Here is a 12,141-nt window from a genome sequence, read left to right on the forward strand (position 1 = left end):
TTGTGAAAACGCAGAGATGAATCCGATAGCGAAAGAAAGCGAAACAATGGAGTTAATGAGCTGCTCTGCGAGGTTAAAACTGAACTCATTGGATGTGGAGGAGGAGGAGCAGCCCGAGGATGATGGCGCTTATCAACTCCCTACACTGTTTAACTTGACCGTACAGAGGTAAATCATCACTCATTACATTCATTATTATTACATTGGGAAAGAAAGTGGCGCTAAAGAGCTAAACCCAAAATCCAGTGAGTCATAATATTAAAAGGAGCCCTGATTGCTGGACTGGTTGTAGCTGAATCATAAACTTTGGTGTCTGATTAACAGATATGAAGGTGAAACATGTGATGGACAGCTTCATGGTGAAGGTGTTGCCTGTTTTGAAGGAGACCACGTTTACAAGGTACAACACATTTTACAACCAATTAAAATCTAATTATTAAGTATTATTACATTACCGATACTTTACCAACCTTTTATTGAATATTTAATCATTGTCCATATACGTCACTGCCAAATTTGCTATTTAACCTAAACCTGACAGTACATTTTGAAAATCCTCCAGAAATGAATTTGCATTGCTCTTTGTTCCAAAAATGTGTCTCAAATAAATATAATTAATATATAACATGTTTTTCTGAAGGGCAAGTTTAATATGGGACTTATGGATGGACCTGGAATCTTCACATGGGCAGATGGATTGAAATATGAGGTAGATCACATTCCACATTCCTTAGCTGTTTACAAACTACTTTAACCTAAGTGCTCATAATGGGCACATCTGCACAAACATATATTTCCTGTACAGATACACACATAAGAAATACAACTAAAATTGAGTAAAGTGATGATCAAATCATATACTCTGCAACATCTTTAAGTGGATTGAAGTTTCTTATCCAACAGGGAGAGTTTGTGTGCAACATGGTGCTGGGTCAGGGCACATATACCTGGCCAGATGGTAGCTCTTACAAGGGGGAAGTGTACAACGGTGTTCGTCATGGGACTGGAACCTACACATGTGCCAAAAACGGTGTGTCATACACAGGGCAGTGGGATCAGAGCAAGAGGCACGGAAAGGTACGACCCACCGATTTAAATCTTGTATGATCCTTTTTTTTTTTTTTTTTTTTTTAAATCTTGTTTTGTTTGTTAGGGTGCAGTCTATTATAACCAGGATAAGACTTCATGGTACAAAGGAGATTGGGTGAAGAACAACAGAGAGGGATGGGGAGTGAGATGGTATGTATGAGCCGAGTGCATTACTAACTTCTAGTGTAAAACCTGAAGCTGAAGTGACGTCTGTTTCCTCACAGCTACCCTTCTGGTAACATTTACTCTGGTGAGTGGAAGAACAACGTGAGAAATGGAGAGGGCACGATGAGGTGGCTGAAACTGAGACAGCAGTATGACGGCCAATGGCAGGATGGAGTCCAGGTATGAAAGCAAACCATTAAAGAAAATTCAGTAAATTACCCCACTCTGGTTGGTAGAGCCTCATAGCAAGTTATCCTGTTGACTTAACTCATCTACTGTATCCCTCTCATATCACACATCTACATATCCAGCTGTTAATACTCGAAAATAAAGTGAAGTAGAAGTGTCACAGTTTCTTCCCTATTTCAAAGACGTTGTGGTAATTCCAGGACAAAACCATGTTGTTGTAAATCACTTGTGTGGCAGCATGGACGAGGCACACAGACCTGGATCCTGAGGCGAATGGATGGATCCCAGTACTGCCAGAGCAATCAGTACACAGGGGATTTTGTTCGGGGTCAGAGGCATGGAAGGGGGAGCTTTTCCTACGCTGGCGGAGCGATCTACGAAGGAGAATGGAGGAACGATAAGAAACACGGACAGGTTAGTTGATTTAATATGTAACACACATTTAGTAATTTGACTGTCATTCAAGAACGAATATGAACACACACATGTAGTTAAAAGTGACAAGTGTAGGTGTGTCGTAGGGAAAATTCACCTCCAAGGATGGCCGTGTTTTTGACGGAGAGTTTGTGGACGATCAGATGATGTCACCCAACTTGTGTGGAAACAGAGCTCCCACTCCACATGGTGAATACCTAGCTACTGCAATATTATGATGATCAATGATGTTACAGTCAGATTTTCTTTTCTTTACATTGTTGTATTTTTAGTTACAGGTGTAGTTCCCATGTCAAGTGAAGATGCGTCCATACTAGGACCAGACATGAGTGTGAACATTGAACGTCTCCTTGAGAAAATCCCTGAGAGAAAACGTGACGCTGAGCGCAAACAGGTCCAAGTCCGCCAAAAACTTGTCCACAATATTTTTATTTTCACCCCTCGTTCTAGCCCTAACACTCTGGTTCATGTTAACAGATGGAGTTTGTGATGCTGAGGCACAATAAAGAGCTGAAGTCTATCTACAGTTTCTACAGCAGACTTGGTCACAGTCAGTCGCCGGATAACACCTTCCTGCTGTCCCGCATGCAGCTGTGGCGCCTGCTCAAAGACTGCAACATCCACCATCATGACATCACTCTGACACAGCTAGACCTTTATACCAGAGGTGAGAGGGACAACCAGATGGACAGCTTCTTAATGATAGTCATTTTGGATGCTTAATGTTTTTACTCTCTGTGTGTCTCAGAGGATGCCGCCCCAGCAGAGATTCACTCTCCCTTCACTCCCATGCTGCTCTGTAGGCTCCTCAGTTGCCTAGCGATCGCAGCCTATCACATCTACCATAAGGACATGGTGTAAGGACAAATCTAATTTTAAAGTCAGAGAATTTACTCCAACGATGTCTGAACTCCAATAACAGTGAAGTTGCAAGGTTTTTACCTCCGCAGGAAACACAATGCAGTGAAATAAGGTGAATATGAAATTATAATCTCTTCTCTTGTTACAGGTCACAAAAATACCTTCTGGCTGCCTGCTTTTCCAAACTTCTGACAGATGACATCCTACCTAATGCTATGATTGTAAAAGGTGCTAACAATATAATAATGTTGCTGCATGCACACACACACACACACACACACCTGTATTACAGAAGAACCTCTGTGCTGATTTATTGCAACCAAAATATTGTTCAGAAGAGCTCATTAACTGTAGCTGTGTTGATCCAGGCTTCCTGTTTAAGCAGCCAGCGTGTAGTGCAGCGGTGTCTGTGAACTACTCGAAGAAGTGCTGGGAAGTCTATCAGGCTTACTGCAGGGTCAGCGCAGCCCCCAGGAATGACCTCACCCTAACTTGGAGGCAGCTGCTGTGGATGTTCAAGGTATAGCAGACTAGGATGTGACGACATATAATTCAAAAAACCCTGAAAAACTATTGGCAACATTTAGTTTAGCTTGTAACCATTGATAGGTTTATTGTTCGTCCTGCCAGGAGTTCCATCTGTTAGACAACAAGCTGACCACAGCGAGGTTATTAGAGATCATCACTGCAGACAGCCCTGACCCCAGCAACCCGTCCTCCTGCCTGGATCTAGAGGTCTGCCTACAGCCTAACATCAGATAATCCATTCAGTTCATGTCTTTCATCGGTCAGTACACGTTGGCATTCATCTACTGATTTACTCTTCCTGTTCTTTGTGCTGCAGATTACATTCCTGGAGTTTTTTGAGGTTCTTCTTGGCTGTGCCGAGGTGAAGTGTCAGCAGATTTCCGAAGGCCTGGAGGAGAGTCTGTCCCCATCCAGCACTGAGGCAGAGGCCACAAGGAATTCCCCTAAAGAGGAGGCCAGTGAGAAAAACCTGCCAACTACAAACAGCCCTCCTCCAACGGTCAGATCCTCTTTCAAGCCTCTTGACCTCTTATCCCTGTACCCATCCTCTGCTAGGAATGCAGTTATTCCAACCGATCACCTGTAAAGATGACATACTGTGATGAATTCATGTTTGTTTACGTCGTGTACAGAAGTGCAGTCATTATTAGGTAAAGCCGCCAGTTATGTAAAGATACATTTACTTTTCACAGATTTCCCCTATCCAGACAGCAGCTCCAGTGAATTCATCCGGTTCTCCTGAAGTCTCCAGTCCCAAGCCAGTAGAGGTTAGTTACAATGTAGTAAATGTCATTATATGCTCATGCTGAACCAAAATGTATGTTTTATTCCTTTTTTAGAGATTTTACATCCACATTTATGTGCCTATATCAGATTGTAAAATGTTTAATATGATTACAACTGTATTACATGTGGTCATAGGCAGAGAGATCCAGTAACACACCAGAGTTATCTACTGCTCAAGACCTGGAGAGTCAACAAGAACCAGGGCATCCAAAATCTGAGTCTGCAGGTTTGTTTTGTTGGTATTTCATTCCAGGTTCTTTCTAAAATATACATTCTGTTCAGAAAATGAAGGTGAACATTAGATGATTTGCATTGGATACACAGGAATGTAACTTGTAGTCATACATACTGAGTAGGCACTTATGGTATGTATCAGATAGATTTTTAACATGTGAAAGTTGTGAATGCATGTTTTATCATGTAAATCTTAAACCCAGAGTTGTGTCAAAGAAGTGGTTATATTATTTTAAATCAATGTTGACCAGAAAACCAGAAAGGTGGAAAATAATCTTCCCACTTATACTGTAATATTTAATTTCCACCAGACCACACAGGTGAAGGACAGGATGGACAAACCAAAGATGTGGAGGCCAAAGACCACCAACTGGAGCTTTGGATCCACAAGGTCCATCAGTTCTTCATTCACTTTTTCTTCCCTGCGTTTGACCATCACCAGTTAGTGACTAGCAACATGAAGGAGGAGAAGCTCCGTCAGGAGGCCCAGAGACGCATTGCTCTGGCTAAAGCCCAACAAAGAGCCAGGTAGTCTCTACTTGTAGCCATTTCCAGCCTTGATTTATTTATACTTTAACTGTCAATTGAAAACACTATGAAGTCAAAGGTTCGGTCTTAATTTATAAAAGTTTATATGGACTGTATCTTCATCAAGATTTAACACAGTAGTAGTTTTGTTCCCTCCAAATGAGAATATTCAAGGGGAAAAAATGAAAGTCAGTATTTCTTTGATGTTTCTGTTGCCACATAGAAATAGTATGGAGTACAAAATATGCAGTGTCTATTTGATTCTACTGTTAGTTTAAGACAGCGTTGACAGTAACACACCAGTTGTTTTTTCTGACTCCACAAACATAACTAACAGATTTTTATAATGTATTTTTAAATTTAGAAATGAGAAATAATGCCATCAGTGTGCTAACTGTCTCTCAAAGTAGCTTTCATTCCAATTTTATCTATACTTCCTAGATATGCACTATCTCCACCAAATCTTCTTACTGATCCTGTTTTCACATTGATGTGCCGTAAACATTGTTGAGTGATACTGTGTGTTGTGTTACAGGTTAAAGGTGCACTGGGAAGCTGCTGAACGGCAGGACAATAACAATGCAATAGTGGAGGTGGAGGCAACAGAAAACCCTGATTAAACCAGTCAATGGTGTATCTGTACATCCACATGCTCCAAGAAGAAGGAAATCTGGAGAGCTTTCAACTGCAGTCAGAAATAAAAGCATTGAGTGCATCCTCTAGTCTATGTGTGGATGTAAGTGAAGACCAAACATTTCCTTGTTTTAACTAGAACTTTAATTAAAGCTTATTGTGAGAAAACACTATTTTCCAGCAACCTAAAAACAGTTGTTAAACATCACGCAGATATATCTTTTCTTTCTTTCTTTTTTTTTTTTTTTTAAAAGGGAGTAAAAGTAAAAGTAGTTAATACATGACAATATAACACATTTCAAAGAAAACTCGTTGCTAGACATTAAGAGGGAGGGGTGAAGACCATGAGGTCATTTGGACAGACAGACTGACGTATCCGGCCCTTCAGGTCTGGGGTGAAGAGAAACAGGTCTGACTCTGCTGTCTGGGTCTAAAGAAAAATACAATGAGAATATTCATCAATGATAAGTCTGCAATAAAGACTTTTTTTTCTCAAGTGAAGAGTCTAGTAATTCATTCAGTGTGGATTTAAATATCAATATTTGAAAGTGAAGAAATGAAAAAAAGAGGGAAAAACTTTAACCTGTGGTGACTGAGGAGTTAACACTGAAGACACTGCTGGTAGTGCTGGGGTGACAGTGAGATTAAAACCGTGAGTAAAGACAGCAACATGTGAAACACCAGTTCAACATAAACATATGCCAGTAGCAACCTCTGTGCTTATTTCCACATAACCAGGCAATCACATTTCTTTTAAAAAGTTGCAGTGTGCAGGTCTGATGTTTGATCATTTAAATTTAAATACTACTACTACTCAAATTCCAATATAAATTGTAGTTTTCTGGTCAAATTTCAAAACAGATCCTGCCTGCTGCAACTTAATAAGTGATGCTGAGATGCAAACCACACGTGTACGCAATGTGTGTGTGTGTGTGCATCTACGGGCATCAATCATACCTGCTTCTTCCTCATATTGACCTTCGGGGCTCTCCATTTCCACATCCACTGCCATGGGTGATGGCGTCTCTACGGCAGCGGTCTCCCTCGGTGACAGGCTGCATCTCTGTGAAGACTGTAAGTAACGCTCGAAGTCAAACCCTGGAGTTTCCTGGAAGCACAAGAGACAGTAACTTGTTTACTACAGAACTTGAGGAAACAGTCACAGCTTTAAACGGCTTCTGGTGAAGCCAAAATGATGGATTTACCTTAAGGACTTCACTTTCTGGTGTCTGACACATGAACTCTTGAGCCGCCACAGCAAGAGGAGAGGGCATCACAGTGGGGGAGGATTGGGGAGACAGGCAGGGTGACAGTGTGAAGCTCAGGGCTATTGAGGGCTCAGGGGTCTCGCTTACAGGAAGAGGTGATTTACATGGAGAGAGAGAGAGTCTTGGGGAGAGAGGGATGTCGGCATTAACAGCCTCAGCTGGTTCGTCTTGTTCCAGGACGACTGAAATGGATGGAAGCGGACACACGGGTATGGGTGTGTCTGATTCAGGAACTGGAGAGGTGCTGTCCTGCGTTGAGAATGCAGGGTCTACCTCGGGCTGGGGGTTGTCTGAAGACACTTCCTTGACAGGTGAGAAGCAATGAGAGACATTTGCAGCATCTTTTGGCTGAGGTGTGCCGCGCCTAGAATTTGGTGCTTGTCCGGGAGTTTGGTCGAGGGTGAGACGTAAGAGAGAGGGAGTGTGGACGGCCCTAGCAGGAGACGCGTGGGTCTGAACGGGGGTCTGTGCCAGTGCAAGGGATCGTCGAGTGACTCTTCTAGGGGAGAGGTAGTTGGAGCAGGGAGAGGCCTGAGGCAGCACGGCAGCACTCAGACGGCTGGATCTCCTTGCGGGACCTGCAGACATTATACAACACACGTTTCACCAAACCATGCATCTCAAGCACCATGGAGGTCATTCTCTTGAACGTGAACATCCTCTCACCTGCCGGTCTGGATGGACTCTCCACCTGGAAGAAGCCTCCGTCAAAGAGCACAGTGTCGGTCTTTTGCGGCTGTGCTTGGGGTTGCTGTTCCTGGGGGCTCGGCTCGGGGTCGTCAGCAGCAGCAGCGGCAGCTTTCTCTGCCTCGGCTGCCTGCTGTTTGGCTTTCATGGCCGCTTTAATGGCAGCCAGGCGAGACTTTGCTGCTGCTTTGGTTCCTGCTGGCTTGGCGGGAGCAGGTGCGGCTGCAGGTTTCTGTCAAGATGGGACCAGGAATTTCAATAAAGACCAGGAAAGACTGTGTTGCACTTTTTGTCCCTAAATATACTCTTTTAAAAACAATAAAACTGTTTCTTCTATGCCCTCACCTTGACCACTTTCCTCTGTCTTGGTGGAGGTTTGTGCTCCACCACCCAGTCTCGTGCCTCTGCTTCTTTGAGAGCGTCAAACTTCTTGTTGACATCTTCTACCTGAAAGAAGGCAAGAAGAGCATTTTAACCCAAACGCTGAATCCTGCTGTCCTTCTAAGTTTTTTTATGTTTCATGTTGGAGACACCTGTTCCTCTTCTGTGAGGCGCTAACCTGGTAATAAACCATGTCCCAGAATCCCTGCAGGTCGGTGCATGTGGTGATCTTCTCTCCTCGGCCTAGGTCGCAGTCATCCACCAGACCGCCGAACTGTTTGAAGCGCTCTTTCATCAGCAGCCTCGCCTGGCCGACTACTGTGCGCATGCTGTCTCTCACTGAACACACACACACAAAAAGGACAGACAGATCCTGAATTACTATTGATCAAATGGGGACTTACATCATTTTCACTATTAGGAACACCACTGTCTTCACCTTGAAAAATATAGTCACTAAAAACACTCACTTTCTTCTGGGATGGATTCATCTTCCACTTTAGGCTCCCACTGAGCACACAGAGAGTTCAGTCTGTCTGTCTCACTGGCAATTTGAGATCTGAACAGATTACAGAAATTAGATATAAATTAAAAAGCTGTATTATAGGACAAATAAATCTGTTAGTAGCAGCACACTGATCAACAACATATACGTCATAATTCATTTATCAAGAAAAACTTGATACTTAAAGCTTTTTAACTGCTTATCAGACAATAAATTAGTACATAAAGTAAATGTGAAAGAACAAATTAATGAATAAATGACTACGTAGGTACGTCACCTGAAGTACGGCACATCATGCTTTGATTCCAGGGGGCCGCCTGGAGTTGGTGAGCTTGCAGTGGGAGATGGAGAAGGAGGACAGCGCAGAGGGGATTTAGGGGAAGAAGGCTCACTTGGCTCAGCCTGAGGCTCAACATTGAACAAGGGGACAGGGGGAACACTGAAGCTGGATAGGAAGAGAACAGATATAGAAAGTATCATCAGCTGACTCAAGTTTTAATCATGTACATTTTTGAAGAGGCTATGCCAGCAAAAATTAAAATTGGTTCCTTATGATTTTAATAAAACAGGAGAGGAAAAAACAACACAGACCTTGGCATAAGAAATGCGTCCGCTGAGCGAGGAGTGAGAGGCTGGAACTTGAACAAGCCAACAGGAGCCTGGAAGACAAAACCTTGAGGAGCAAATGAGGACAAAGAGGAAGGATCCTCAGCAGGGACAGCGTCAGCTGGAGCTTGGTCCACCACCATGTCTACCTCCTCAGAACAGGGCATTGGACTAGGAGGTTTTTCTTCTGGCTCCTGCACATCTGGCTCCTACACATAACAGAAACAGCAAAACTGATTCATCAACAAGTCACGGGTAGAAAAAAATGGTGGTCACAGTTTTAAACACGCAGCATGTGACACTCACAGAAATGCTCACCTCTGGCTCAGCAGGATGGACAATGTTGACAGTTGCTGTATATTAAAAAGGACAGATATACAAAAAACCCCGTAAGAAATCAAACAATTGTACATGTTCACATGGGGAAAAGTTAAACTGGTGAACATTGGTCAACATTCAACAATACCTTTACAGTTCCTTCCTCTGCCAGAAGGGGGGGGCGCAATGTTGACAATGGCTCTGCTCCTTGTGGTTCGTACATCTGTTAGATGGGAAAACATTAAACAATATTAAAGAGTGATTTTCTAGAATATTACAGTCTGTCTCTGTTTGCTTTGGTACTTTGCATTTTCTCAAACACTGTCTTTCGTTCAGCATGTACCTGCAGACTTGTCCACAGGTTTGTCTTTCACTGCAGGAACTGCTGTAACAGGAGGCCTGTTGACTGATCTGGTCGACGCAGCTCGTACCACAGGCTCCACTAAAATGCAAATAAGGAAACACAGTAAGGCGGATCAAACTTGATAGCTGGTCTCATGGTTGAGTTATGCGCAAGGATTTTTCTTCTTACCTGCACAGACTTTAGTCTTGGTCACAGGTGGTTGTGGCGCAGGCTTGACTGAGGCGACCCGGCTCCTGGTCGATCGTTCCGCAGCAGGTGGAGCTGTATGTAGAAAGATTAGGGAGGTCAGATCTAAAACATGTTGAGCTGAAGTAGAAGCTTCATTTAATATAAAAAGGACATGCAGTTCATTTACCATTCTTGGCGGAAGTATTTTGGTTCTGTGTCTTCAAAGGCTGTGGAGATTTTGGCAGAATGAAAAGCGATGAAACAAAGTTATTGTTAGCCTTTAGTATTTTGTGGAAGTTCTGAGTAAAGATGTTCAAGACTTTAAAAGAAAGTGGCACCTTCTGCACTTGCGTTTTCATTGACCGGGTCACTCTGGTGTTCTGGGATGGAGCCGTGTTCACTTTTGTCTTAAAGACAAGCAAAAAGACATATTGACCATTGGAGACATTTATCATTACAAGTGCACCAAGCTACAAGGAGGTATCCAACTGCAACGACTCATCAAAGAAACAAAAACAGGATAATAGGGGTGTAATATACAGGCAAGAGTTTCTGAAGGCTTCACCAACTTTCATTTTAGACTTTTTAGGACATTTTTATACCACAAAAGATGCAATTTAATATCTGTTAAATCTTAAATACCTAAAATCAATGTTTTTAAATACTTTTGAAGAGCTGCAGACACCCTGACAGACATATTTACAGTAAATAATGTGAACCAGTCTGTTGATGACCTTGCTCACCTCCTTTGCTCTGGTTGATGCAGCTGGGACCTGAGGCAGAGGGACAATGGTGTTGCTGTCCTTTGCATGAAACAGGCCAGTCTTAAATACCGCTTTACGCCCCTTTTCTCTCAATTCCTTCTCCTTCTCAAGAGCCTTACGCTCTTTCCAGCGCCCAAGCTGCTTCAGCCTATCCTCTGCAGCCTGACCTGTGGAGACACAGGTGTGAGAAAAGGAAGGAACAAGTTAAGCTAGAATCTGATCTCAGAATGTTTTTCTGAACAAATGACTCGAAGTTGTGTCTGTTCACAATGTGCTCAAGGGAACTATATAATGAAGATGGGCTGGAAAATAAAACTTTACTTTTAACAGGCTTTGCATTGTTGATTGTTTTCTCCTGAATGGTTGACATGTTGGCTATTGCCATGGAGGCATCCAGGGAAGAGATATCCATTTCCGGGAGCTTGTCCAACTGCCTGCGTTTGTTCATAGTCCGTTCTCGGTTCTCCTTCTGGGACTGAGACCTTCTGCGGGACATTTTCACCCTCAGCATTGACACACTGGTGTCCCGCTGGCGCAGGTGGGAAAATCGAGAATCCATGTTCATGTATCTGGAGGAATAGTTGCAAAGAGGAACAAAGGATGATGAATTACAGGCATATAACAGTTATTACATGTATCAAGGTGCATTTAGATGTGCTTGTGGTTATGACAACTGTCCCGAAAATGAGAAACTAATGTTTAAGTGAAGTTAAAAAAGGAAGTTGTTATGGAAATCAATCTCTTGCATCTGTATTGTGCTGTAGTCAGTTATAACAACTCAACTGGTACCTGGAAAGGTTTTAACTGACTTTTGTTGTCAATAAAAAAAATGTCACAATGTTAATGACAAATGTCATCACAAGTAGGAAGCTCCTCTCAAAAAATAACATTATGGAGACGTGACAAACATTTAATAAAGTATTTAAACTATGCACTTTTTCTTCGTTTAAAGATAAAGTTACACGACTTTTCGTATTTCTAAAACGTGAATAAATGATGAGGTTTTTTGTCCTTGAATATTTGTAACTTAGCCAAGAGTTACTGATTTAACGCAGGAATTAAAGTCGAAAACTCACTGACATTATGTTAAACAAACCTTAGTACAATGAAGGACGAACAGGGGCAAAAATGTACATGAACATGAGTCACGTTGTAACCTTTTGTATGTATGGAGAAACACTTTCCAAAACCTGCGCTAACTTATGACTACCAAGGCCAACATAATAACAATTATACTTCAACCACGGATTGTAACTTAGTTAACTTTGACAATAAAGTCCATACATAGTGTATTTAAAGTACAAATGTAACTTAATAGTTAGTTAGCGGAAGCACTTGGTTGTTTTTCTCCTGGTCGTTTGAAGCTACAGGAGCGACGAAACAAGCTAGCGTTAACTGTTAGGTTAGTAACCAAAGCTGTGAACCAAACTAACTCTTTAGATAATATATGATTACACATCCACTCTACCTTGCTCTTTCCCAAAAAAACACGAATAAAAAAATCCGTCTCCGGAGCGGCCAGTAAAAATAAAAAGCTTAAACTACAGCGGACAGACGCACTCTCAGCCCTGCTGCCTCACAACAATCATGGCGGGTGAGTTTTTGAAATTCGTAAACTGACGCTGATTGGCT

At 42.4% G+C, this 12,141-nt stretch overlaps 2 protein-coding genes across 2 annotated transcripts; one reads left to right on the forward strand and one right to left on the reverse strand.

Moving 5' to 3' along the window:
• Positions 1 to 46: 46 nt before the first annotated feature.
• rsph10b (radial spoke head 10 homolog B) lies at positions 47 to 5,435 on the forward strand. Its single transcript, XM_053341111.1, has 19 exons — positions 47 to 168; positions 325 to 400; positions 641 to 709; positions 904 to 1,077; positions 1,154 to 1,239; positions 1,314 to 1,434; positions 1,681 to 1,857; positions 1,965 to 2,067; positions 2,151 to 2,272; positions 2,356 to 2,545; positions 2,627 to 2,735; positions 2,888 to 2,967; positions 3,108 to 3,259; positions 3,370 to 3,474; positions 3,584 to 3,766; positions 3,975 to 4,034; positions 4,189 to 4,279; positions 4,599 to 4,815; positions 5,351 to 5,435. The coding sequence occupies exons 1-19, from the start codon at positions 47 to 49 to the stop codon at positions 5,433 to 5,435; spliced, it is 2,322 nt and encodes a 773-aa protein (XP_053197086.1).
• Positions 5,436 to 5,719: 284 nt separating this feature from the next.
• Positions 5,720 to 12,112, reverse strand: dlgap5 (discs, large (Drosophila) homolog-associated protein 5). Its single transcript, XM_053341200.1, has 19 exons — positions 11,978 to 12,112; positions 10,831 to 11,078; positions 10,489 to 10,676; positions 10,084 to 10,152; positions 9,933 to 9,972; positions 9,746 to 9,838; positions 9,557 to 9,655; positions 9,362 to 9,436; positions 9,214 to 9,248; positions 8,881 to 9,104; positions 8,567 to 8,734; positions 8,255 to 8,343; positions 7,963 to 8,123; positions 7,749 to 7,850; positions 7,383 to 7,635; positions 6,654 to 7,294; positions 6,406 to 6,556; positions 6,032 to 6,075; positions 5,720 to 5,878 (listed from the first exon to the last, which is right to left on the reverse strand). Exons 2-19 carry the CDS (start codon positions 11,072 to 11,074, stop codon positions 5,771 to 5,773), a joined length of 2,784 nt encoding a protein of 927 aa, XP_053197175.1. The 5' UTR covers positions 11,075 to 11,078; positions 11,978 to 12,112; the 3' UTR covers positions 5,720 to 5,770.
• Between the last annotated feature and the right edge of the window lie 29 nt (positions 12,113 to 12,141).

This window comes from Scomber japonicus, chromosome 20 (assembly GCF_027409825.1).
Source record: "Scomber japonicus isolate fScoJap1 chromosome 20, fScoJap1.pri, whole genome shotgun sequence".
Taxonomy (NCBI): Eukaryota; Metazoa; Chordata; class Actinopteri; order Scombriformes; family Scombridae; genus Scomber; species Scomber japonicus.